Raw genomic sequence first — 27,339 nt, 5'->3', positions numbered from 1 at the left:
GATTTGTAGCATTGCGAGGGGCAGGACGGTAAGGATACTGCTGACTTTCATGAAGAGCTAACGCGTAATGCTCCCAAGAAGGACTGTATAACCTGTGAAGGCAGTTTCTAGTGCTTTAAAGAAATACTGAAATAAGTAAGACGTTGCATAATGGGCCTTAGTTGTGCACCTTTGTCCACTTGCCATGTAGATGTTTGTCTGTTATGTATTGTCTTAACCTGCCAGATCCCAGAGGTACAAATCTGGGATAACCAAGGCAACTTCCAGAAGTGACTGAGCTGAGCGTGGACTGTGTGCAAGGTGAATGCAAGAGGGGAAGAGGAACGGGAAGTGTGGACCACCTCTCAGTGCCATCCAATACCTACAGGCCCACATGTTGCCCTTTGGGTGTTATTGCTGGAATGGTGAAATGTGCTACGAATTAAAGCTTCAGATTCAAATCACCAAACACCCCACTGTTCCATGAAATTCTATAATTAACCTGAGTAGAGAGCCCTGTCCTGTGCAAAAGAGCACAGAGGTGTAACTTGTCCCCTCCAGCCCCCCTTACTTAGATGCTTGCCACCGGCGGTCACAGTGTCTGTCGACTTGAGTCTCAAGCCTCAACGAGGAGTGTCACTGCCAGCCCAAGCCAGTGGTGGGTGGTGGTGCCCTGCACTCTCAGGCCCCCGCCCCGGCCCAGGTATCGGTGTGCGTGTGTGGAGGCTCAGCACCAGCAAGAGTCCTGGCTGCCACCACAGCAGTGACGGCAAAGCAGGCAGCCGCTGGCGGCACCACTCGGGCACCTGACCTGGCTGAGTAGGTTCCATGTAATAATGTGCCCGCAAAAATCTCGGCAGACAAAAAAGTCCCTGTTTTTTGTGGAGACATTAATGCATTGAACATGTGGGGACACACCCGCAACCCCTGTTTCTTTTTAAATGGGAGCATGGGATATCCTAGCAACCCGTTCCAATACATAATGTCACCATATATAATGTTGCCAATGGCTTTTCCCAGCGACATTATGTATGGGGACATTATTACCTGATACCGCTGAGTGACCTCAAGCCACTTAAAACAAGTGGTGGTGGTCGCTGCCGGCTCCAACGTCCTCTCCTCGGGTAGAGGCTGTGCTGTGGCTGTGCTGAGGCTGAGCCCCTGTCCCTCTGGTGAGAGTAGCAAACGGTGGCGGGCGCTGACTGCAGTGCTTGCTGCTGCCTGCCGCGGCCCAAATGAAATAAATGCTGGGCCCCGGCCAGGCCCAGCCCAACCAATTACCCCCAAACCCTCCCACTGACTTTAGACTGAGAGACGTGGATGTGCGACCCACCTCGCTCCCCAGGCCACGGACTCGCGCCTCAAGTCCTCAAAGTCATTCGGCCATGGGGCGAACGACAGATGCCCCAGACCAACTCTGTTTCAGGCGCAAACCAACAGAGGCACAAGTGGAAGAAGAAATAACATCAGTTCAGCAACAAAAAAAGATATCCACAGATGAGGAAGAGGTGATTCCTGAAAATCCCACTGCTGATATCCTTCGAAACAGATAACAATGACAAACATGACAAATATCATGCTCCATCCTCGGATTCAATATTGAGGTTGCCACATCTTTACTTTGGCAATTGTAAGGAAGGCATGGTATCAAAGTAAGACGGACACAAGTGACCACAGTTCAAGGGTGTTTGGTGAACCTTATCAAGGGTGTGATAAATGCCTATCTAAGCCTACATCTAAGATAGGAGCAAGCTGTGACCATCGAAATGATATTAATGCAATCCTAGTGGAGTCTTGTCAAAATTAAAAGGGCCTATACTAAAAAACCTATTGCCTTTTCTTGCAGTTAATTTACAAATAGTGTGGGGAAATGTTCATGAAAAAGAAAGAAGTGTTCAAGTCAGGTTGTTCAGGACGTTGGCCTCCATTCCCCGCGGGACAAGGCAGTTCACTTGAGCATAGCAAGCTCGGAGGCTTCTTCGGCACAAGGTCACAGTTCTAGTACAAGCATCAGGGCCTTCTAAGTCCCTAAGTTATCAAATGTCTCTTGATCCATAGGACCTAATGTATCAAACAAACAAGAGTTCCTTTCCAAGTATTCAAGTAGGGTGATTCACTCTGGATCCCCTTTTCACAATTAGCCTCCCTCAGCCAAACTCTGACCAATTACAGTTCTTATTTGCTATCAAAGACTTTTGAATGTGCATTGGGTTTGGCTTGACCCATTGCATTTCAAAGTTTACAGTTTTTACATTCTCAGTTGGATACCTTACAGAGACCTTGAAATGAGCACCCATGTGATGCCGGACCACTCTGTACATGGCATCTACTTAGGTTTCAAATGTTCACTCACTCCTTGGATATTCCCTCATCACATACGCCTTAAACTCTGTTCTTTGCCGATTTTCTTCACACAATGTCTCCCTGACTCACCGGCTGTAATGACTTTACCAGAGGGGCTTTGTTGTTGGAGTCAAGAACAGTACCACAGCAGCAATTACTCGTCCCCGCCTCGGCCGTTCATGCGGGAAAGTCCCGGGTACCTTCGACACACATTGCACCTTTCTTCAGCTTTTATCCCCAGTCTTAAATTTCCTATCCTTGAGGGCTCGTGAAAGTAACGGTTTTCTTCCTCTGAAAAGGCTAAGGGCAAGTCCCTCCTTGCAACCCTTTCTGGTCTCGCCGTCTTTCTCTTTCTCCTCGTATTAAACTGCCATCTCAGAACTGCTGCTTCCTCTGGTGTTTTGCCTCGCTCAGAGTGTGCTTTCGTGCTCTGCCTTTTATCCACATGGGGATGTGTGATGGATGTCAGGAGTGTGTAATTATCAATAATTGCCCAACTCTGCCTGACCCTTGTGTTGGTACATGTTAGATATACGCTCTGGTGTTAGTCAGTTGTCACTCATGGTGAACTGTCCGAGATAATGTTTTCGTGTCAGGGAAGGGGTCGGGGTTTGAATTCCTAGGTAGCCTACCTAAATGTAGTATGGGAAAAATGTGTTACAAGGAAGGTGTTGCCACTTCTCGCCTTCCAGTGTCCCTCTTCCACTCCCCTAAGACCCACCATCTAGGGACCCCATCCAGGTGATCCTCCTACACTGGTCCACCCCCAGGAACTAGATCGTAAAATGATGTCCATGTCCTGGCCACCTGGATGACAGATCCTCGGGGACTGGGGGGGTGAGACACCTTCAGGTTTCTCCCACAATAGTACTGATAAAAAGGAAGACCGAGATATAGAAGAGGAGGGTTCAGGCATTGAGAAATCCTTCCATTTATCAAGTGCAAGGAATCGAGCTCAATTTGATCCCCATGTGCCAATGTATACTCTTTTGCAAAAACGTCTGGAAAAACGCATGTTGATGGTAGTGCAACTTGGCAGTCAATCACATCAATAGCAGTCAACAGAATCCACTGCAAAGTTATACCACACAGACCCCAAGAAGGACGAGAGGTAAGGGCCAACCTCACCCCTCTGAAAAAAATCGGAGTGTGGAGTTCTATGAAGAAAGGTGTCATTCAAGGGAATACCAATTTGCGGACCTTTTCCTAGTGGGCCCACATGAGACTGCATCATACATCGTACGTATGCTTGGCAACAGGAAAGAGGGTGTGTTTAGCCTCCCACCTTCAGCTGCAGGCAATGGATACATATGAACCACCAGCCTGCCATGCCACATCAGAGAATCTTCCTAATTGATAGCCCTGTCAGCACACCATCTTTGCCTATAGATCCCACCACATGCAGACACATTTTTCCCCCTTCAATGCACCAGCCGACTGTTGCTGAGGGTTTTGAGAATGTTTGGAAATATCACAAAAGACATGAATAACTGTGTTTTTTCAATGGCAACCTTTGTGTAATATTGGCAGTAGATTTACCTCCCTGTTCCTCTGTAGGACACTGGATTCAGATTGGCCTTGTTGATCCACTGCTGGGAAATTCTGAGTTGGAACTACCTCACGTGAACTTAAAAAAAACACCTCTAGTGCCTTGTTGTGTAATAAAGTGGGAAGGGCGCTCGACAACTGTGAGGGTAAGAAAGTGGACCAGTGCTCAAGTGTGGTCCAGAAGATGTGCGCTTACTTTAGCTGCTCCTACAGTGGGAGGAATATGTTAGGAAGGCTGCAGTCATGCCGCAACCTCCTTTGTATCATCCTGAAAACTGTAACACCAACTTGGTAGAATTCAATCCTCCATATGCTGGACCGTTTGCGAGTCCAGTGAAGCACAGTGATCAACTATTGTAATAGCAATATCTGGCAACTGGATGGTGCTTACTTCACACTGACATAGTGGCAAATGTTGGGCAATATTTGCTCTTTGTTGTAGCCATTTGAAAATGCTAAGCATCAGGTTATTCTGCACACTACATCACTCAGGGAGGTGCTGTTACTGGTGTATCTCTTGGAATTGGAACTGTAACTATCCAACACAATGCAAGAACTGTCTGGCGATGCAGAAGCAGAGCAACTTGCTATGAATCTGTTCTGAACCTTCCAACAGGAGAGCCACAGGTCAGATTATCAACCCAGTGTAGAACTTTACCATTGTAAAGGTCGTCTACTGACAGTATGCGCTCATTCTCCTGACACTCGTTCAAGGGCACAGTCATGCTGTCTGAATAACCAGTTTAATTATTTGTTCACAAATTAAGGAATTACAGCTCACATTTTTTATAATCTTCAAAGGTTTTTCCTTTCTTAATAACATGATGTATGTGAAAACCATCACTATATTAGCCAAATGTGACCATAATTTGTCTTGCCTCTACATATGAGGTTATGCGGTTGCCTGCAATTCTCCATTAATGTTTCTGCACATGTTATTTACTTTCTTTAGATCTTAGTTCTCAGTAGCCTCTGCCACATTAGATTTCCAGTCTTCATTAATTCCTTTAGGAAAGGCAATTTATGAATCCAAAACTCCTCTGTGCATAATAAAAATGTTTCCCAATCTTTCACTTGAATGGCTTTGCACAGTCTGTGTTTCGAAATGTAAGCTGTGAAACCTGGTTAGTTTCCAGAAAATGTTGCACCGTTAGTGATTTTGACTTGTTTCTGATGTGCCTTTTATATTCACCAGTTCTTTCCTGATTGTGTCTTATTGTCTTATTGTCTCACCAATGTAAACCTTTGAACATGTGTATTTTAAGCAATACACTGTGTGCTCGGATGTGCATGTTGAATAACATTTGAATATCTCTTCACCTGATAAGGGATAGTATAGTACAGGATCAGGAATTGGAACATTGCAATGACAGTTTAGCCATGGATAAGTTTCCATCTTCAAAGTTGTTAAAACATCTGATCATTTATTTGTGTTATCAAAGCCACTTTTACCAGAAAGTCTCCTAAATGTTGTTGCCTTTTGTATTCGAGCTAAGATAAATTGGTACAAATTCTTTTGTCAGATATTGTGTTTCTTTATATTCCAGAAGACATATTGGTTGATGGTTGGTTGAGAGACGAAATGGTTATGCCTATGCACACATGCCAACTGGGTAGTAGTGGTGATCTGCTGCAATTCTGGCTTGGCAATTGTGGCCATCTTTACGTGTGAGATTAGCTGTGGAAATTCTAAGCTGCCCCTAGTTAGCATGCATTGTGAAAAGGGTTTTTAGCACTGCTGAAAATATAGTCTCAGACAACAGTAAGATGTCTCAATGACACACATGTAAGAGCACCAGAAAGCACTAGTCTCATTACCTTGAGGACCACACAGATTCCTCAGATGATGATGTTTTGTCTGCGAGCCTGCCACAGTCGCGTGGATGGAGCAGCATAAGGAAAGGCTGTGGATCCTTATACTCTGACAATAGTCACTGAGTGCACTTTAAAAGGAAATATATAACTTTCCCATTATTCAAAATGTATTTGGTTGTACCAGTGGAGCCACTCTGAGTCTTCGTACCATGCTCAAAGGAGGTTCAACTCCTTAAACTAGAGCTTCAGTCTTTAAAGCATTTTTAGAAAGATTGTTTTCATATGCACTGTAACTCTTCATTATTTTTATTGATGATCTGCCTTTAAATATTTCAATCCAATAGATGATTGTTATTCCATTTTTGAAACGCACTGGTTTTAGCATGTTGCGCAAATAGGTCTAAAAATAGAACCCTTAGCTCGTTCTTATATGACCGGTTAGGTAGTGTCATTGATGATCAAATGCATTCACGCATACCAAAAGGTGATGGTAGCAAGCTTTCCGATGGAACGCTAATATGGCATGTACGTTTTAATCATGTATGTTAATAGTTTGGCTCCTCAACTGGACTAAAGTTTAGTTAGGTGTCGCTAGTTGTGTCATTTTTGCCAATAAATCTCCGTAGTTAAACAATCTGTTCAGACATTTCCACTGCATCCCTAAGTCCTATGCAAAAATGAGTGGTTCAAGGAGCATCGGCATCATTTGACTCCAGACAAGAATGCAGTAGGTATTGCCAAATCATACTTTCTTGTGCAATGCAAGAGAAATTAGTGACCTTTCAGAGGGGAAACCTAGTTGTTGCACTACATTGCCAGACCTCTGCCTCTGTTTATAATGAATTCAATCCTGGTCCTACCCAGGGAGTTTTCTAAGTAATGTGAGACATAACTTTGATCTCAGGATAACTTTCTTGTAGGCATGATTGGTCAGTCTGGGCATTAGTATGTCCCCAGTCAAAAAATCGACATTGTAACATTCAGAAAAGTACCTGGACCTGGGTTAAATTAAATGGCTATGGAAAAGCACTTGGAAGCAGTTTCATAAGAACTTACTAGGAGTAAATATGGCCTCCCTGACTTACACCCGGCGAGGGCTATTCAATTCTCAGAAGAAGTTACTGAGTGACTCTCTCTTGACTTCCTCTATTTTATTTCTTCTTTTTATTTGTTAAGCGCCAGCACACCGTAGGCATCAGGGCGCTACATAAAACGAACAAAAACACAAAACAGACAAATCTGACCTGCGGGATAATGAGCTGTCCACCCCAGTTAGTTGCTTACTATGTGAAAAGAAGGGTCTTCAAGCTTTTCCTAAAGACAGGATGGTTCTTTTCGGTTTGCAGGGAGCTTATTCCATGCGTGGGCCAACAATACTGGAAAAGAATGCCCCATCCCATGGGTTCTCCTGAAGCGGGAGGTGCAGAAGCAGGATGTATCTGATGATCTTAAATTACGAGTCGGTTTGTAAATTGCCAACCTCTTTTAGGCAGCAGGGTGCATTGCCGTACAAGCATTTGTGTCCCAAATTCAGGACTTTAAATGGAATTCTCGCAGCAACCAGGAGCCAGTGTAGACTCTTCTTATTTGCTTCGGACACACTTTCTCGCCAGGCAATGGTACACACCAATCGGACCGCATCATTTTCAATTTTCTGCAATCTACTCAGGCAATTCTTAGATGCACCAGCAAATACTGAGTTGCAATATTCCAGTCTAGGAAGGACAATCGCTCGAACAAGCTTTTCCTGTTTTTTTTGGGTGACTAGAGGACAGATCTGTCTCAGAACCTTCAAATAATAGTTTGAATATTTTGCCACGTAATTCACGTGAGTGTTGGCATTCAGGGAGGCTTCCATATAGATACTGAGTGTTTTAACTCTATCTACCATGGTGATGTGGTCCCTATCAACATCAAAACCTCTATAAGACGTGCTAAGCACAACCCTAGCATGCAGAGGCCCATCAACCATAAGTTCTGTTTTGGACGCATTTAAGCAAAGCCAATTTTTAGACATCACTCTTTAATAGTCAAGTAGATATTATTTAACTTAGCTTGGTATGACCCGTAGTCACCGCAAAGCTCCATGGTTAACTAAAAATCGTCAGTGTGATTACAAAATTGTATACCTTAACTGTCCAATTTAACACATAAAGGTTGAATATGTTAAGTAGCGATGGCGAGAGGCACATACCTTCCTGTACTCCACAGGAGATCTGAACAGGTTCAGATGAGGCATCTCCCCAACGCACTCTAGAGTGTCGACCAGAGAGGAATGAGTCCATCCAGAACAATGCCCAGTGGAGGCCAAAGCCCTCAACAGCTGTTTATGATCAAGTAGGTCGAAGGCTGTTGATCCAATAAAATCAGCAGCCCGACACACTTTTCCAGTGCACCCAAAATATGGGTACGCAAATCCATAAGGTCACTTTCTGTTCCATAATTCCTACAGAAACCAGACTCTTTTTTCATGGTGGACACCCTTATTATCCATAAATTGCTGCAGCTGGGAAGTAGCCATTTTGTCAATAATTTTCAAGAAAAATATATTGTTTGTGATCGGCCTAAGATTAGAAGGATCTTTAGGATCTAGACGTGGTGTTTTCAAAATAGGGGGTCACTAAAACCTGCTTAAGGCTACACAGTATAACCCCCAGCGTGAAAGAAGCATATATAAATCTACTAAGAAAGGGTGCAAATATCTCCTTGTTTGCCAGAATGATCTTGATGGGAAGGAGGTCTACAGGACAACTTGTTAAATGCATATCCTTTAATAACCCCACGATATCCAGCATAGATACCAAACTAAAACTAAAAAGGGTCAGAGAATTGACACACTCTGACTTGACAACTGTGGAAGGTCTCGGCTGGATCTGAGAAGCCTGATCCGAACTGATCTTAGCTTGTGCTAAAACAGTTTTGTTTGCAAAAGCTTCCTGTACCCGGGAACAATCTCCCCGGAAGGGACACATGATCTCAGAGCATTTGGTTTCTCCCAGCTTTTGAACAGCTTAAACAATTATTTCGTTTAATTTCCAGCTCCAATGATTTGCGCGTTAAAAACAATTTTTGTTGGTCTCTAAGAGCTTATGTTTATAATGTTTCAGAATCTGTTTCCAGGTGTCTTTATTAGACACTGATTTATCTTTTTGCCAGCTCCGCTCAGCTTGACTTTTCCCAACTGTTTTAACAAAGTGAGTTCAGAGGTGAACCAGTCCTGGTGATTTTGACTATCTCTAACAATTTTGTATGTGAGAGGGGCAATCTACTTAAGAAGGTAGGAAGATGAATCAAAACTCTCAACCTGGAGATTCCTGGTCAGTTGTCTGTGCCCTGAGTTCAGTCATGCAACTGGCAAGCTTACAAGAGGTGACTTTCTTTAAATTTCTGCTACAAATCCTACGCAAACGCCATGTTTACGCTGTTAAGGTGTAAGAATTTCCATCTTACAGGAGATACATGAATGATAGTACCATATTCATGAAGCCTTAAAAACATCAATAACCCTCATATTTTTAGTTGCTAACCAATCTAGAGAATGACTTTTTTATATGTGTTGGTTCTGAGTTATGTACACAGATGTCCGTATTGTTTAGTTGGCATTCTAAGTCAATGGCTGATTTGCCCCTAAGATCGTCCTTCCAACGATTTAAATCGCCAAGCAGAATTGTAGAGCAGTTCAATTTTTGTAAAGGAGTGTGAATCTGGATAATATGATCATTAAAAAGAGGCATTTTGGACATAGGCCTATACACCAAAATGGAAATGAAGGCTATTATGATGGTTCAAAGTGATTTTAGTATGTAGGACTTGACAACCTTCACCCTTGCCCATTATGGATGAGTCACCAGGTTCAGACTGGCCTATAGGGCAATAGGGCAATGCCTGTACCAAAAATTCTAGTGTGGGCCAGTCAAAATGGGCCACTTTTTTGGCCAATGTGGGCCAGTGTGAGGAGTTACTTCACTATGCAGCTAGTAGTTTTGACCATTGTTGCTTAATAAATATTATTTAAATATCATAATTTGCTTACATTTTAGCAACTCCCCCCCCTTTGGGTACTATTCAAACAGGTTTTGACTAAAGGAATGAAAATTCATTTGCAACTGCGGGCCACTTTTTCATTGGTGCTTAAGACGGTTTTATGCTCCAGTCCGACCATGTGCAGCGGCCCTGCCCATTTCCTCCATTTAAAAAATAAAATTAAAATGTGTTTTTTTTTTTTTTTTTTTTTTACATTTCATGCTGGGCTCGCGCACCCCTCCGTTTGAAGACCTCTGTTCTATAGTGACCTCATACATCCCTAAATCACTCTTACATATGATGGCTACACCACCCCGAATACTTCCAGATCGCTTCTTCCCAAAGAAGACATAACCTGGCGGGGAAATCTTGTTCTATCGTGGGGCCATGGGACTCAGATAGCCATGTCATTTCTACTTGGTTGTCAATTATATTTGCGCACCTCATCTACATGCTTTTGGTAATGATCTGGTGTTAAGTAGCAAAAGATTTAGCAGGGTGGGTGAGGCCTGAGTCCATCGCCTTTTGCTCCCATGACCTTACCAGAAGGAATTGAAGACTTGACACTCCCAAGTTGAACAGGGTTCAGCAATCAGCTGTGCGTCCTATGCAACTTGTGCAGACTTGCTGGACCCTGACGCACCTGGCAAGGAATAAATGAGGGACAGAAAACCACAGAAGAGATGGAACTTGTTGTTTCACCAACGCAATACGTGGACTAAGCAAGTTATAGTGATCACAATTGCACCAGCCCTTTACCAAAGCCTGCGCTTTCAATAAATGCTAATTTTGCAATTAATAACAATTTTAAAACAATTTTCCCCAAGAAATTTAAAATGGTGCCTAATACAATTTTTAAAAACCGGATAAAAATTAAGTGCTAGTAAATTCGAATTTAGCTGAGCCTATTCAGCGTACTGCCTAACCAGCAAATAAATCAGCAGTAAGCATACTAATGCTCCGTATACAATGTTTTGTGGTAAAGTCCGCTGTTACACCTAGGAAGTCATGTGCATGTCAGTCACTTCTTTGGTGAATAGAATAGCCCTCACACCTCTAAATTAAGATTAAGGCTGAATTCTTCTGTTAACTTATTTGTGAATGCGACCCTTTAGCTGTTAACACCAGCAAATGTCTTCTGTCTCCTTTTTTAAGATTTTAAGTAAGTCTCCGTATTCCTGGGTCTCAAAAGTAGAAAACAGTGTGTAAAATGGGAGGACGCTTGCTATTGTCAAGGAACATTTTGCCATTAAGCAGTTACTTAGTGTCTCCTAATTTGTGCTTTCCAATTCCACAGGAATACACACACACACAAAATTGCCCCATCCCCTTTTCCCACTAAAAATGTAATCTTTCTGTCGTTATGTGAATTGCCAATGAATTTTCTAATTTCTCACTGTGTTATCAGTTAAATCATAAACTGTTTCAAAAGGCTGCCGGTTTATAATTTGTTCAAAGCAACTTTTGTTACGTGCTTTTAGAACTTTAGATCGTTCTTGTGCTGCAGCATGAAACAATTATTTGTCAGCTATTTGCAAGATCATTATTGCAAAAGTCATTTCTGAAAAACACTGCGTTTTTCTGTTATCCACATCAACAAGCGGTTATATGTTGGGTCTGCAAATCTAATATTTAGAATGATCATCAAACTACCAAAATGTGAAACCCTTTATCACTAGTCCACTATGTGTACTTTTTGGCAAAAATCTTCAAAATGGATGCAGGTGAGGTTCTGTTCTACTCTTACTTACCGAACAGGATGATTTACTATGCAGTTCAAAACTGCATTTTGAATTTGATTTTTCGGTTATCTCAATATTAAATGAAGAAAGATTAGTTTTTAAGCTAAATACGTTGGAACAGCATACTTTATAGGACAGTGGTGTGCACTTTTTTTTAAATTCAGTACTTCAAATCTTCACGGCCTCTTAATATTTGAACCACATAAAGAATGTGCATCTGCTATGCAGTTGTGGCTTTGAAGGTTCTAGTCTGAGATGCGAACAAAGCCATCATTGGTCAATCTCCTAAAAAGTTATGACATATAAATTCAACCTTGTTAATAATTCTTCACTGTTTGGGGAAAATTGACACCAGAATCTTTTCTTGTGCTTGCGTCCATTAGCATTCCTGTAAACCCTTGGGTGGATGAGAAGCATTGCTTATTGTGTTGTCAGTTAAGGTATCATTGTATCCGCCGTTGCTCAAATCTTTTAGTTTTATTTTGCATAGTTTCATCCTGTCCAGTTAGTAAAACATCAAATAATACTTTGCCGGCGCTGATAAGTATATGTAACGTAAGGTGGCAACTCAAATGAGTATTCCTTATAATACAGTCATAAGATGTATTCAATTAGTTACTTTGAAAGATCGATCATTTGAAGCATCTGGTACATGCTAGTCCAACATGTGCAATATTAAACAATCATTGCAGTACATATATTCTATATATGTAACGGATAATGAGAGTTTACACCTTTTGTTTGCCATGTGCCCTGTACACAATTCTGTCAGACTCTTTGCATTTTATTGGTGATGCAACATAAACATGCTTTTTTACTCTCCTTATACAATTGGAACACTTACCTTTTCACACCCAAAATGTGCATTTTTCAAATTTAAATGGGTGTAAAATTAATCTGGTTAATTCTAATTTGCATAATTTCTTGAGAAAATGTCAAAAGGTAACGTTGTATAAGGACGAGCAATTTAAATTGATTCATTCTCTATTTTACTACTTACTCTTTTGATTTCTGTTTTAAAAACTGCACTCTAGATGCCTTTGCAGCTTCTCCTGGTGAAGCCCCTACAGCACCTGAAGGGGCCGCAGCACCAGTCACCCCAGTCCCTGTCGCGGCAGCTCTTGATGCATGCTCAGGAAATGGTGGGTTTTATGTTTATGGGTAGTTGTGGTGTTTTTCTTGTAGGCCTAGTTTGACAAGCTTTTTGACAACCATAATTCTCAGTTTCTTTTACTGTTATTGGTAGTTTTCATTAATATAAATTGAGTGTAATTGGTGTTGTATGTTGAATAATCAAGCGTAATGAGGAAGGACCATTTTTCCTTATTGTTTTATGCCATGATATATTGTGTTACGGTTGTTGCAGAAATGAATGCATAATAGTTTATTTGTTTACTGATGTGTATACCTTTGCTGAGATAATTCTACTTGGGAGCAAATAGATTGATTTAAACTTGTTTTTCAGTAGATACTGTACACCTTAAAGCATTGGGCCTCCTACTTTAGGCCATTCGAAATCATTGCCTTATCTTTAAATCCTCAGTTTGGATAAGTTTCTGCAGAGCTGCGTTATGTATGTTACATTGGCGGGATAAACGTACATATTGTTCAGCTGTACAGTGTATATTGCCCATAGTTGTGAAAGAGGTTACTGAGTTTCTTCCTTACTGATCCTGTATATGCTTTACTTTCCTTTCTACAAGACCCATTTGCCCCATCTGAAGGTAGTGCAGAGGCTGCTTCTGAGCTGGACCTTTTTGCTATGAAGCCAACAGAGACCAGTGTTCCTGTAGTTACCCCTACAACTAGTACAGCCTCTCCGGCTCTTGCAACTACTCCTTCACCTCCTCCTCCTCCTCTTCCTGCTGCAGCTACCACTGCTACTACTGCTGCCGCCGCTACCACAACCGTCACCACATCTGCCTCCACTACCACTTCCTCCACCACTGCTCCTGCTCTAGATATATTTGGTGGTAAATCTATTTTGCATAACTTTAACTTAGCTGAATTCAAATCGGGCTTGTCAAATTAATGTTAACCACCTTTACAATTGCATGTGCCTGCTCCTCATAGTGGTGTTGGAGTCTAAATGGTCAACTATTTAAATTCTCAAAAGTTGATGCTGTTGCAGAGACTAATTATGAATGACAAACTTAACGTTGGTCATATTGCAGATTTGTTTGAGTCTGTATCTGATGCACCCACAGCTCCGAAGTCTGAGCCTGCACCTCATATAGACTTGCTTGATTCAGGTAACAAAATATGACCCTTTTTACAATAGTGCCTTGTTTGTTTGGCTTGTTCTCTATTCATATGCTGCATTGCCTTGCTAGAAATTGATCTTATTTGCCAATGATTTGCTTTTTACTTTTTGGAAGATGCTTTTCCATCCTCTCCACGTGGGGTTTCTCCTTTGCCTGAGAGTGTCCTCACTGCTGATCTACTATCGGGTGAGTTCCTCTTTTACCTGTCCTGTCAGTGTCTGTCCAGCTTCTCTGTATTTGTGCAACTTAAAATGGGTTTATTTAAGTAGTTTGTGAGAGGCCCAGAATTAAATACATGGGTCCAATTCTCTTTTGCACATGTTAGTTCTCAGGTCAAATTATCCCTGAAATAGATTTCAACTTATGAAACCAAAGAGTGCCCATTAGTATTATGTAAAGCACCTTAATTGAATGTTTTGAGGTGTGTATCATTTTCTGAAAATTGCCATTCCCCAAAATATTGATCAAATAGAATTCCATGTATGGATGGCTAAGCCTCTGTCTTAACTTAATTGATTGGAAATCTTTTCTCATCAGGAATATTATGAACAAATGATGAATCCCCACCAGTGATCTCATTCAGTATGCTTGCTTTGTTTGCATTTTTTGTTTGCTGTGTTTGTGGTGTTGAGTTGTGTGCTTGCATTTGTTGATAGAATGCAAAACCAGCTTTTCAATATGAAACAAAATGGCAATACTGATACCATTCACAATTTCTCTGCTTACTGCAGTTGACGCATTTGTAGCACCTTCTCCTGTACCCACTGCTTCCCCAGCAAAATTGGAATCTTCAGCTGTTCTTGACCTATTTGGTGGTGAGTATTAATCCATCTTCACTTAACACTTACCCTGTTGCTCCCAAGTAGTTGAGTAACCTTCTCTGTATATATTTCTTTTTAAGTTAAACCTTTGACTCTGGAAATTATGGTGTGCATATAGGAGGCACATGGGCCGTTCATTAAATCTGATTGATGCATTTATTACAGAATGTGTTGACATTGTAAATTTAAGCTGTCAGACACCACTTTTTTAAATAAAAAAAGTAAACTTGCTTTCTTAAGACACATGAGCAGATATCATAATTGAATGATGCCAAAAAGCTTTCTGCTGCAAAAAACGGTCTTTTTTATCCTCATTATCTCTTACTCTTTCCTCTTCTCCCTCACCTCTGACTTTGCTTACTTTTTCATTTCTAAGGTCGACCTGCATCTACTAACAGTTCATCGTCAATTACTGTTCGAGTCACTCTCTTCTTTCTCCTCATTCTCGCTTATGTCTGAATCTGAGACTGCCTGCTATCTTGCACGTGCTCCTCTTACAGCCTCTGCTTTTGATCCTATTCCTTCTACTCTCACTACTATGCTCTTCCCATGTCTACTATTTTATATAATTCCATTAATCAATCTCTCTCTTCTGCCATTTGTCTTGCTTATTTCAAAGTTGCCACTATTTTCCTACGTCTCGGGACACTTCTGAAACTTCTATCGTCCTATTTCTTCTTCCCTACTTGTCTAAAATTTTAGAACACGTAGTTTACACTTAAGTTTCATCCTATCTCGACCATAACACACTCCTTCCCTCTTCTCAATCTGGCTTCCACACGCTCCATTCTACGCAAATGGTGCTTGTGTCTGTTTCTAATTCTTTGCTATCCATTAGACACTTAGTTATCTTCTATTCTTATGCTTCTTGATCTCTTGGTATCTTTTTACATTGTGGATCACTGCACTTTACTTTCAACTGTACATTCACTTGTTTTTTCTGGCACTGCTCTGTCCTGGTTTAGGTGTTATCTCTCTGATCACTCTTTTTTCTGTTTCTTGGGTGGGTCTAAATCCTGCCACACCCCCCCGCACTCCATTTCTTCTTGTGCAGCCAAATCCCAACTATTTATTTCCTTCTCCTCGTTTTCTGATTCTCTGCTCTTTGCTATCTCTGGTTGTTTACTTGCCATCCAAGCATGGATTAACTCTCACGTTCTCCATCTTAACACCTATAAGATGGAAATTATATTTTTATCTGCCTCTACTGTCCCCCCTTTGCTCCTCCTCTACCAGTTTCCACCTATTCTTCTTCTTTTCTTTTAAGCCCACAATCTTCTCTTTCTTTCACTTTACATATCTCCAACACTGCACAATCTTGACATTTTCATCTTTTTAATATTAGAAAAGCTTGCTCTTTCCTCACTTTTCATGCTACTAAACTGATGATCTCTTCACTTGTTTTCTAGTGTCTTGACTATTGCTCCTGTCTTTTTATTGGTCTTCCCTCTTCCCATCTGGCCCCTTTGCGCTCTATCACTAACTCTGCTGTTCCCACTCTTTGCTGTATTCCTTCTCGCTCTTCTATCTCTTCTGCCCTTCTTTCTCTTCATTGGTTATCCTTCGAAGCTCATCTTCAATTCTGTTTCCTCTGTATCACTTTTAAATGTGTCCATGGGCTTGCTCCGAGTTATCTGTCCATTGCTTTTTATGTATGTTCCTACTCATTCTCTCCATTCTGAATCGCAGGTTATTCTATCCGTCCCTAGGCCCCTTTGTGCTCAGTCCTATTTCCGTTCTTTTGGTCTGCTTGCTCCCAAGGCTTTTCGGAAGGCCTTACCTCTAGACATTTGAGTCATTCCCACTTATTCTCTCTTTCGCACTACTCTTAAAACCCATCTCCCCTCTTTCTTCCCTTGCTTTTGGTTGATATTTTGTCTGATGCATATATTGTTTATACCTTTTTATATTGTATGTACAGCACTTTGACAACTGTGCTTTATAAATTAAAAATAAATACAAATACAAAGAACATTGTCAAAACAGTGTTATGGAACCTATGCAGTGGTTATATTGCTCACAAAAGACAGTAAACTGTGGAAGCAGCATAGTTTACAAGGAGAACAGTTTTTGTTTTTGTTCTGGGTAGGTAGTACCCGTTTTCTTTTTGTCTTGCTAATGCCCCCTTCAGCAAATGATCATTCAGCAGAGAAAAGTAAGACTCCGACTCCTGTTTGCAGATTTGTCTGGGCAGAACACTCAGAATCCTGGCAGAGCATAGGACAGTATGGGTGATAGACAATGGACTGGCACAAATGAGTGAATGGGGGCACTGGAGAGACAGTCAGTGGCTGTGGAATGGAGCAGCAGGTCAGAGAATGCTTTGCTTGACTCAGCCGAGCAGGATGGAGGACTGACAAGCAACTATCTGGCATTATTGTCTAGCGTTGACATAGAATGTTTGATGCTTATTCACTGAGCCAATCCAAACATTATAGAGAATTTGCTAGTCAAGCGTGTTTAGTGTCTCAGAAACCCTCGGTCTTTTTATCAGGAACTTTCCCAGTGCTTCACCACAGATTCCTCCCTTGGGTAGTGTGATGAATCAAAGGTATTTGTCCCTTCTCCCCAGGGTGGAGCTACCCCCTTTGAGGGTAGGGAGGTGAGCCCGCTCCACAAGACCCTCCCAAGGGGTCTGGACAAGTGGAACCTCAATGGGAGTGACACCGCTTTAGGGGAGAAGGACTCTCATTCCCATGAGGAACTCTCTAGGTCTAGGCCAATCATCATATCTGCATATGTGGGAATGCCTTCCAGGAACAGGAAGTTCAAGAAGGTCGGGACTGAGAAGGGATAAAGCAAAGCAGGTTCCCTGTGCAAGTGCTAAGCATCCCCAATGTCACCCTGGATAAATGCAGGTGAAGGGGTGACCGGGAGAAGCGGGAGGCCACTGGGGGACCCAATTGTGAGGAGAAGAACATATGAAAGCCATGAGGGCAGTGTTCGAGCAGTAAACCAAAGTGACTGGATGTATGAGGAATGAGTAAAGAACGTAATGAACAAGGATGAGTGGAAAACTGATGAAAGGTGGAACCGAATACCTTAGGAAGGAGGGAAACAGCCACCTGATCGCAGGGTTGAATAGTGGGGAAAGCATCCCATCCAAATGTATAATGAGGGATGTGAAATGAAACTGCCAATTGAACTGAATAGTAAGTCAAGAAACCCAGTAGAAAGAATCCAGGAGAGGGGGATACCTAATACGGATCAAGTCATACCAAAACTATAAAAGGTTGAATCTCAAGAATGTGAGAACCCCACAGCCAAGGCAAACACTGTGGGACAATATCACAAGGAAATTTGATATAAGCGTAGCAGTAAAGAGAGTACCAAACCGATGAATAGTTGGGATGAGCTACACGAGTTCATGAGGAAAACCCCAAGAGGGTGTCAGAGAAGATCAGCATAGGAACTATATTTCTAATGGATTGTGTCCTCCCACATATTCCTCATCTTTGAGATCTTCTTCCAGTGTCGGCTGCTTCAGAATGAAAAGTTCTCTCAGTAGAGGGCGGCATGCGTCGTTGGCTCGATGCCCCTCAACGGCCTCCATCTGCCTTGAAGCATAACGTCACAGACTGTACATATAGCACACAAAGCGTCCGTTCAGTTCTGTTTTTCCATGGCACAGTTCGCATTGGATCGGTTCATTATCATGTACGACAGTTATTTTTTGACACGTCGATTCTGAAGATGAGTTTTAAGAGGTGTACGGATTGTGGGGCCAAAATGCCTATCACTGACCCACACCTCATTTGCCTCTGGTGACTCGTTATCGCTCACAAGACGCAAGACTGCGGTTCCTATTATCACCTGACACGGAAGGCATTAAAAGAGAGGAAGGGGATACTGTCATGATGCCCGCTCCCGGGGAGCCGGTTCAAGCCCGGCGTCCCCGAAAGCGGACATCCAGTCCCCAAGGAAGGACCCAGCAACCCCATATAGGGGCCCTTTGGACAGTGTCCTGGCGCCTATGGTGCCAGGCTCATTATGGGAATGCTTGGGTGCACTTACCTGATGCAGACCATGCTGCAGGATCCCGGCCTCCTTGAGGCCTGAAAGGAACTACTTTACCTGTGGGACTAATTTACCATCCGGGCGTGGTCGGGGAAGGATACATACCTGATCTGATTGGAGGAAGGATACATACCTGGAACTTCTTCCAAGGCTATTTAAACCCCACCCGAACAGCCACACGTGCTTCGCGTTGTTCTGCATCTAGCAGCTGGACGCTCACTGTGTCTGCTCCTGCATCCTGACTTCTGCCATGCCTGCCAGCATCCTGGATCACCTGCAAAGGAAGAGAAGAAGAGAACAGAAGAAGGAAAAGTCCTTACCTGCTAAATCCGCATCCCGGAGACATCTCGCCGACAATCCTGAAAAGGAAGACTTTAATTTAAAAGCTCATCGCGTCGATCGCTGCAGCGCCGCATTCCACTCACCTTTACATGTTCAGCAGCGATCATCCGGATTCGCAGTCGCGCCCCAGCGCCTAGGGAGAAAAAGACCAGAACTAAAGGTGAGAGAGAAAAGGGAATAAGGAAAGCTAAATCTCCATGTTAAGACTTACCTTTTGATTCATTCCCTCCATTTCGGGTCCGCGCCGCATCCTGGCAGTTCCAGACCCAGGCCCCGAAGGGGAAAAAGACATCAGCGTTAATGAGCGAATGAAAAGACATTACCAAAAAACGCTCATTAAAGACTTACCTGATTTCTACAAGGATTTCACCTCTCATCTCGGGTCGGTGCCTGTTCCCCGGCATTCCGTACCCCGGCCCTTATGGGGAAAAAGACACTAGCATTAGTACATTAATGCATGGACACTAGGGGAACCTCTTATCAAAAAACTTACCTGGAAGCCAAGCAAGTTTGGTTCTCACCAATCGAAAATCCAGTGAAGTAACTGGATACCAACGCGCCCCTGCATCAGAAGCAGGATGGAGAGCTCGTCCTTCCAGACCCAAAGGTGAGACGCTACGAGAAATCACAGAAGGGTTTCAAGGAGGGTGAGAGGGGAAAGTGGGAGGCCGATTGCATTACCCCGCAGACAGTTAATCCCCTATTTTCGCCTACAGAAGGATACTTCTGCGAGCCAGACAAGCCAGATTTGGGGGCCCGGTCCAGTCCATCTTCCGAACCCTGCGCATCACCTTAGAAGAGGTCACAGCAGCGCGAACCAGGCCAGCACCTCCGTGGGAGTCAGGTGAGCGTAACAGATACTTGCTGTGGGTAGGCCCTTTTCCAAATCCCCATCGACCTGTCCTTCAAAGAGGAAATCTTCAGATGAAAGGAGCTCGAGAGGTGATTCACTCACTACCGCAGAAGCGCTCCAAGCCTCGAAGTGGATCACACAACTCCTCAGCTTCTCAAAAGAAGGCCAATAAAAGTCATCATAGGTCCAGCTCATCGTCTTCCAACACCTCTCCCAAACATAAAGTTAAATGTACAGGTAAATCAACCTCTAAGACCGAGTGGAAGAATTTTTGCCACTGCATGTTAAAAATATTTGAGAAGGCGGCTTCACCTGCCCCTTCCAAAGAGTTGAAGAAGTTCCATAGCCCTGTCGCGCCTTGTAAGGCAAAGAAGGTGTCTGAGAAGGTTTCAACTTGCGCTCCCTCTAGCCCGGGCTCAAAGCCTTTGACCCCTCAAGTAGATTCGAAATCCTGATAAGAGGAAACTCCATTGAGTCATGGGACACATTCTTCAATGTCAAAGCCTTGGGCATCTAAGCCGTTGACGGAACAAGTGAATGTTTTTAAACCTCTCCCTGAGAGACTTTTGTCAATGTTTTCAATTTTTGTGGAGGATGAGCCTTCTGACCAGGACACCCTTCCTTTTGGACTCGAATATGGGACTCTAAATATTCCTGGGGCTCTAATTTTAGAAAGATATAGGATGAAACATTTTATAGACTCTTTGAAAGATGCAAGCAGCCTTGATACCTCTCCTGAGGCGGAGTTCGCTACATCAGACTCCTCTGATCATTCAGAGACCTCTTACATGTCTCTTATGAATAGTCACTGAATATCTGGGATGGGGAAGGCCTGCCACGGTTTACCGGGAGGATGACCTTACTGATATATTGGATAAAGTTCCTCAAAAGAATCCTATTTTGCCATTCCACACTGCCTTAAAGGGTAGGGTAATGGCCAATTGGGAAGCCCCAGTTACCAACCCTGCAGTGAGTAAGAACCTTACTAGAAAACATAAACCAAGTGTGAACCCAGATTTCTTTGTCCAGACACCTTGCTTCCAAAGGTTTGGGAGTGCAGGCTGTTACCTCATATTCTAGTGCTGCTGCCTTCCAGACTATATCACCTGACATGGATGACAATAAGTTTGATACATTGGTGAAGAGAGTTTTCTCTGCTAGAAGTATGGCTTTGAAGTCCATTAACTCTACTTGTGCCCTGGCCAAATTTACCTTTATGCTATGGGATATCATAGCTATGGCTGCTGAACATATCCCAGAAGGGGAGGAAAGGGATGGTTTCCTGAATATTAATGATGGTAAGGAGGCCATGTGTGAGTCTTTTCAGTCTGGTCTGGATTCTGCCGACAGGGTAAGCAGGGCTATGGCAGTCAGTACTGTTGCACACAGATTTGCATTGCTGCTAAAGTCTGTCTTTTCACCTGATGTTCAATCAAGATTGTTGAACATGCCTTTTGATAGTTCCCATCTATTTGGAAGCAAAGCAGATGAGATCTTAGTGAAACTTCAGTCTTCCAAAGTGGCAGCAAAGTCGCTTAGCACAGCAATGAAACAACCACAGCAAACCCATCAGACTCCCCAAGGATGGAGGGGTCTATCCTTTTGTTATTACTCTTCTTTTGGAAGGTCAAGGGGCCAGGCCAACCAGTGGGGCCAGAGAATATGTCCTCAAGGTGGAAGAGGTCATGGTGGAACAACCGCCCAAGCAGCAGCAGCCTCCTTGCCATCGGCCACCTCCACAGCTACCCCAAAGCCTCTGATGTCTTGGTCTGCAGGGCTGTTGTGGGGGGGCAGACTCACTCAGCATTTTGAAGAATGGCATGGGATAGCTTGGGCTTTGCAAACCGTATCCCAAGATTAATGCCTCCCTTTCCTAAAAAGGTCTCCAGATAAAAAAAATGTCTATAGTGCTGAAAGACAGAAGCCCTGAGTCATAAGAGCGCTAAGACGAAACAAAACAAGACACGTAAAGCAGTGACATTAGCAGAAGATTATAGCATCAACAAATTCATTATCATTCAAATAGGAAGGTTTCAGGTGATTTTTGAAGTTGGAGAGACTAGGACATAGCCTCAGGTCAGGTTGAAGGGCATTCCATAGGCGTGGGGTCGAGGATGGAAAACAACCCTCCTTTACTTGTGACAGTTTTGCCTTGGGTATCTGGAACAAGCCTGTGTTGTTGTATCTGTGGCTGCGTCTGTCCTGTAGCCATTTGAGCTGTGCTACCAGGTACGATGTGCTCTTACCATACAAGCAAGAGTGTGCAGTACACAGAGTGCAAAACATAACTCTCTGCTATAGGCAGCCAGTGCAGTGATCTTCATGCTGCCGACACATGATCAGTTCTACGTGACCTACCACGACCCTCACTGCATTGTTTTGAACAACTTGCGGGTGGTTTATTTCTGTTTTCCCCACCCCAAATAGGACACTGGCACAGTAGTCCAAGCGGCTTCCAATAATTACCCTGGCTAACGTGGCACAGCTGGATATATCAATGAACTGTCTAATCTGTGCCAGGAGTTTGATGTATTATGAAGAGTTTGACACGAGCCAGCTGATATGAGCCCTCATTGACAGTTCTTGATCAAAAGTAAACTCCCAAGGTTTTCATTTTCTTAAGAGTTGGAAGAAGACAGTCAGCAATTTGGATGGAAGAATAGGCTGTGTCCAAGTGGCGCAACTTAGGACCGATGCCCAGGATAATGATCTCTGTTTTAGAGTTGTTTAGGGCTAGACCATTATGCAGCATCCAGAGGTGTATTTGGTTATATGTAGCGTTAATGACCTCAGCGTCCTTGGTGTAGTCACCTGAGAGTGGGAAAAAGGCACTGAGTATCATCAGTATAATTTGCATAATGGGTGCCTTCGGCATCCAGTTGGTCAAACAGGGTGAGCACGAAAATAGGGTTGGGGATAGACACGAGCCCTGTGGCACACCACAATTCAAAGCAACACCTTCTGACACAGCATCCTCATGGAAAACCTTGGCAGTCCGATCTGACAAGAACGAGAGCACCCAATTGACTGCTTCCTTAGAGAAGGAGGCCCTTTCTAAACGTTTGTTGGCCAAGATGGAATGATGCACTAAGTCAAACGCCGCCGTAAGATCTAGGAGCATCAGCAATGATGTTTTACCCTTATCCATGAATTGTACGATGTTGTTCTTAAGGTCCAGCACAGTGGACTCAGTGCTATGCGCACTCCGAAATCCTGAATGTTTATGGCCCGGTTCCTAGTAACTAGGAACATCTGTATCTGCTCATGCACGATTTTGTCCAGAAAAGGAGAGTTGGTGATCGGTTGATAATTTTCTGCTATACATGGGTTCAATGAGGCTTCTTTAAAAGAGGCATAATCCATGCTTGCTTGACATCTAAAGGGACTGACATTTCTCTGAAAGATGCTTTTACAAATTTACCGATCAGAGGGGCAAGCGGTTGGGCGCAGGCTTTGAATATTTTAGCAGGGCAGACATCACTTCTGCAGTTAGTAGGTTTGATCCTAATTAATATACCCTGTACTTCAGCTTCAGTCACCTCTGAGAAAGAAAAAGGCTTAGGTGGAGCTGGCCGGTGCTGAACCTGAACAGTAGCGGGAGAAAAGATCCCTTGAGCTAACCTAGATTCGATGTCCCCCTTGATCATAGAGATCTTACTAGACATGGCCTTTTCAATTTGAATGCACGAGTCAGTGTCTTTCATGACTGTGATGTTAATGTGGAAGGTGTCTTCAACCTCTTTCATGAATTAAAACAAAAACCTTTGTGTCTGATGCCGCAGTCTTAATCCCATTCTCATAGGAGCACTTTTTTGCAGTACGAATAGCCTCCCTATGCTCTTTAGCTGCACAACTGTAGTTGGACTTATCATTAGCAGACAATGTTTTTTGCCACTTCCTCAAGGCCTTCTTTTTCTTGACTTTTAGGTTTTGTATTTCCGATGAATGCAACTTTTATATAGAGTAATCTTCTCTGGTCTTAGCTTCTGGGGAGCTAGGCTATTCACAGCTTTGATCATCATCTTGCTGTAAGCATCTGATAGGTCAGCTGCTGACTTATACTGGGCCAGGTTATTTAAGTATGGGGCAAAGAGCGGTGCTAGCGCCTCAGGAGTGAGTTTTCTAAGACTGCAACAGAGCACTTTCCTCCGTGATCTTTTGAATTTCTTTAGGGTGGAGGTCAGGGGACTTAAAAAAATTATGAAATTGTGATCTGACCATGGACATGAAAAGAGGAATTTTGTTTCCCATGTAAGCCTATGCGCTTTTAGATAAGCTGTCCTCTGGACATGGTTTCACTTCCACCTTATCAAGTTCCATTCTGTGAGATAATACCCAGTCGAGTATTCTACCACCAGAGTGGGTTGGTTGTAGGACATGTTGAATAAAGTCCAGATTTTTCAATGCAATCATAGTTGCTTTTTCCAGGGAGTCAGAGTCATGAAAACCCAGATTGAGGTCTCCATCCAAGACCACTTTAGATTTGGGTTTAAGAGTAGAGAAAATCATTTCACTTAGATTAGCTACAAAGTCTGGCATAGCAAAAGGCGAGTGATACAGAATGAGCCACTCCCTCAAGATTCCGGATCTGTTCCTTCTGCAGGAGGTTTCCATCCTGCTGGAGAAAGGTGCCATTGAGCTGGTACCTGTAGCGGAAAGGAACCGGGGGTGGTGCTACCTGTACTTTTTCATTCTCAAGGCATACGGAGGATTGAGACCCATTTTGTAATTGAGACACTTGAACAAGTTCCTCAGGAAAGACGAGTTCAAAATGGTTACTCTTTCTCCATTTTTTTAGGCCTCCAGCTCTTCGGATTGTATTGTATCATTGGCCCTTCAGCATGTTTAATTTCATGTGCCTATTCATCACAAGCACAGGAAGTTCTCATTTTCAGTTTTTGGTTCTGCCATTTGGCTCACCTCCGCCCCAGGGTTTTCAACAAGCTAATGGTGGTGTGGCAGGAAATATCAGTAGGGGGGACTCACATCTACCCATACCTAGATGATTGGCTGATCAGGGCCTGTTCTCCCAAACAGGTGCTGGAACATCTCCGCAACACCTACCACTTTCTCCAAAGACTGGTCTTCTCCCTCAATTTCAAGAAATCCCACATACCTTCTCAAAAGCTTCAATTCACTGGAGCTGTCCTGGATGCTTCCTCAGGGAAGGCCTCACCACCTGAGGTGAGGGCTCAACACATTCGGCAGATGGTTGGCACGTTTCAGTTTTCCGGCTTTTGATTTTTTGAGGTTGCTCAGCCTCATGGCATCTTTCATTTTCCTGGTGCCATAGGCTCGTCTGAGAATGAGGTCTCTTCAATGGACTCTCGGATCTCAGAGGTCTATTCCCTGGCAGAATGACGGACCTTCTTCAGGTCCCGAGCAAGGTCGCACAGGATCTCCTGTGGTGGGCCTGCGACAAGAATGTACTGAAGGAGGAGCCTTTTTGGCAACCATGGCCGGAGTAACAGTAGTCATGGACGTATCCCCCACAGGTTGAGGAGCCCACAACCGTGATCTGACAATCAGCAGTCACTGGTCTACATCGGAGTCCAAACTACAAATCAACTTTTTGGAGCGGAGGGCAATCAGGCTTGTACTGATGGTCTTTCTGCCCTCTGTACAGGGAAATAATGTCTTATAATGATTGACAACACAATAGCCATGCACTCCCTCAACAACAGAGGTGGTGTAAGCTCACTACCACTGTGCATCAAGGCAATGCAGGTCTGATTTTTGGCCCTTCAGGAAGGGATCTCTCTCTCTCGCGGCCGTTCACCTAGCCGGAGAGGAGAACATGGCGGCAGATGCTCTCAGCAAGCAGAGCAGTCTCCCACGAGTGGCAGCTAGCTCAGGAAGTCTTTCTAGATATCTTCACCACTTTGGGCAACTGCTCAGGTGGATCTGTTTGCTTCCTGTGTTAACAGGAAGTGCAATCTTTTCTGCTCCAGGGAATTTCCTCAGAGAGGAGCTCTGGCAAAACCGTTAGTAGTGTACTGGGAATTTCCACTCTGTACGTGTTTCCTCCTGTCCCCGTCATTCCTCACGTCATCAGGAGTTTGTGGAAGTTCATGAAATCATGATCCTGATTGCTCTGGATTGAGCCAGGAGGATGTGGTACCCAGACCTTCTAGACATGTCAATCTGCCCTACGATTAGTCTTCCCCAAAAAGAGGACCTGCTTTCGCAAGAGGGAGGTCGTATTCTTCACCCAGAGATCAGGACTCTCAACCGTCACGCCTGGTTTCTGAAAGGTTGAGATACAGAGATTGGGACCTCTCGAAAGACTTAATGGAAGTGTTGCTTTTGGCTAGAAGACCAGCAACAAAGTCTCTGTACCACTGCCATTGGAATACGTTTTGCAGCTGGTGCAGAGCTAAGAATATGGATCCTTTTGCTTGCAACTCACCAGTGGTGTTGTCCTTTTTGCTTCATTTTGCCCATCAGGGACTTCAGGGTGCCACTGTAAAGGGCTATCTGAAAGCGCTTCCTATTTTTAAGCGCTCTCCAGAGAAGGGATCCTATTTTAGGATCCCTATTGTTGTCTGATTTTTAAAGGGGCTTACTAATGTGTTCCCACCAATCCCTTTCATTATACCAGTTTAGGACCTGACCTTGTGCGAAGATTCCTTATAAGTGCTCCCTTTGAGCCATTACATTCATTTCCTCTAAGGATGTTGACCCTCAAAATTGTATTCTTAACGGCCATTGCATCGGCATGTAGTCAGTGAATTGCAAGCTCTTTCGTGCAAGCCTCCTTTTACCACCTTTTTCAAGGAGAAGGTTGTTTGAGGGTTCGTCCTAGCTTTCTACCTAAGGTAGTATCAGAATTTTATCTAGCTCAAAAGATTTTACTTCCTACCTTTTACCTGCCACTGCATTCCTCCTCCGAGGAGGTCTTCATTGTCTTGATCCTAGGAGGGTCTTGAGCTTTTATATTGCCAGGCTGGCAAAGCTTAGGCAAGACGACCAATGTTTTGTGGGTTATGCAGGTCATAAACTAGTACTGTCTGTGACCGAGCAAACCTTGTCCCGCTGGATTATACTTTGCATTTCAGAGTGCTACAGTTTAGTGGGTAAAGACGTTCCTGTTGGCTTACGGGCACACTCAACTAGGGGTGTGGCCACTTCATCGGTTTTGCAGAGATGAGTAGCAGTACAAGACATCTGTGCTGTGGCCACTTGGTTCTCCCTGCATATATTTACAAAATATTATTGCCCTGCCTCTGCATCGAGACAGGAGGCAAAATTTGGAAAAGCTGTTTTACACAGTGTTAATGGTAAATACATTCTTGTTCCCACCTACTGCATCATACTGCTTTGGGAGTGTATCAAAGATGAAGAATACGTGGGATGGCACACTCAATTTGAAGAACAAATTACTTACCCCTGTTCTTTCGAGGTTCCTCCCACGTATTCCTCATCGGCCTTCTCATCCTGCCCCTCAGAAGAATTTCTGTGTATTACACCTACCTCTCTTTTACGGTCTGGTTGTTTTGACCTCGCGAATGTCTGTGCTTTTGAAGAGGGGGAAAACTAGAACTGAACTAACGGGCATTGTTCATGCTATATATATACAGTCTGTGATGTCA

At 43.4% G+C, this 27,339-nt stretch overlaps 1 protein-coding gene across 1 annotated transcript in view; it reads left to right on the top strand.

The window, feature by feature from the left end:
• The window catches only part of SNAP91 (synaptosome associated protein 91), a 1,173,930-nt gene that overhangs the window by 852,823 nt on the left and 293,768 nt on the right, over positions 1-27,339 (top strand). Inside the window, exons 17-21 of the mRNA XM_069606330.1 lie at positions 12,485-12,592; positions 13,154-13,423; positions 13,625-13,702; positions 13,829-13,900; positions 14,446-14,529. Of these exons, the coding sequence (XP_069462431.1) occupies positions 12,485-12,592; positions 13,154-13,423; positions 13,625-13,702; positions 13,829-13,900; positions 14,446-14,529 (612 nt within the window). The remainder of the gene's footprint in view (positions 1-12,484; positions 12,593-13,153; positions 13,424-13,624; positions 13,703-13,828; positions 13,901-14,445; positions 14,530-27,339) is intronic.

Source organism: Ambystoma mexicanum, chromosome 4p (assembly GCF_040938575.1).
Source record: "Ambystoma mexicanum isolate Mex_15411 chromosome 4p, UKY_AmexF1_1, whole genome shotgun sequence".
Taxonomy (NCBI): Eukaryota; Metazoa; Chordata; class Amphibia; order Caudata; family Ambystomatidae; genus Ambystoma; species Ambystoma mexicanum.
Note: the sequence above shows the minus strand (reverse complement) of the source record. Positions and strands in the feature narration are given on the sequence as shown.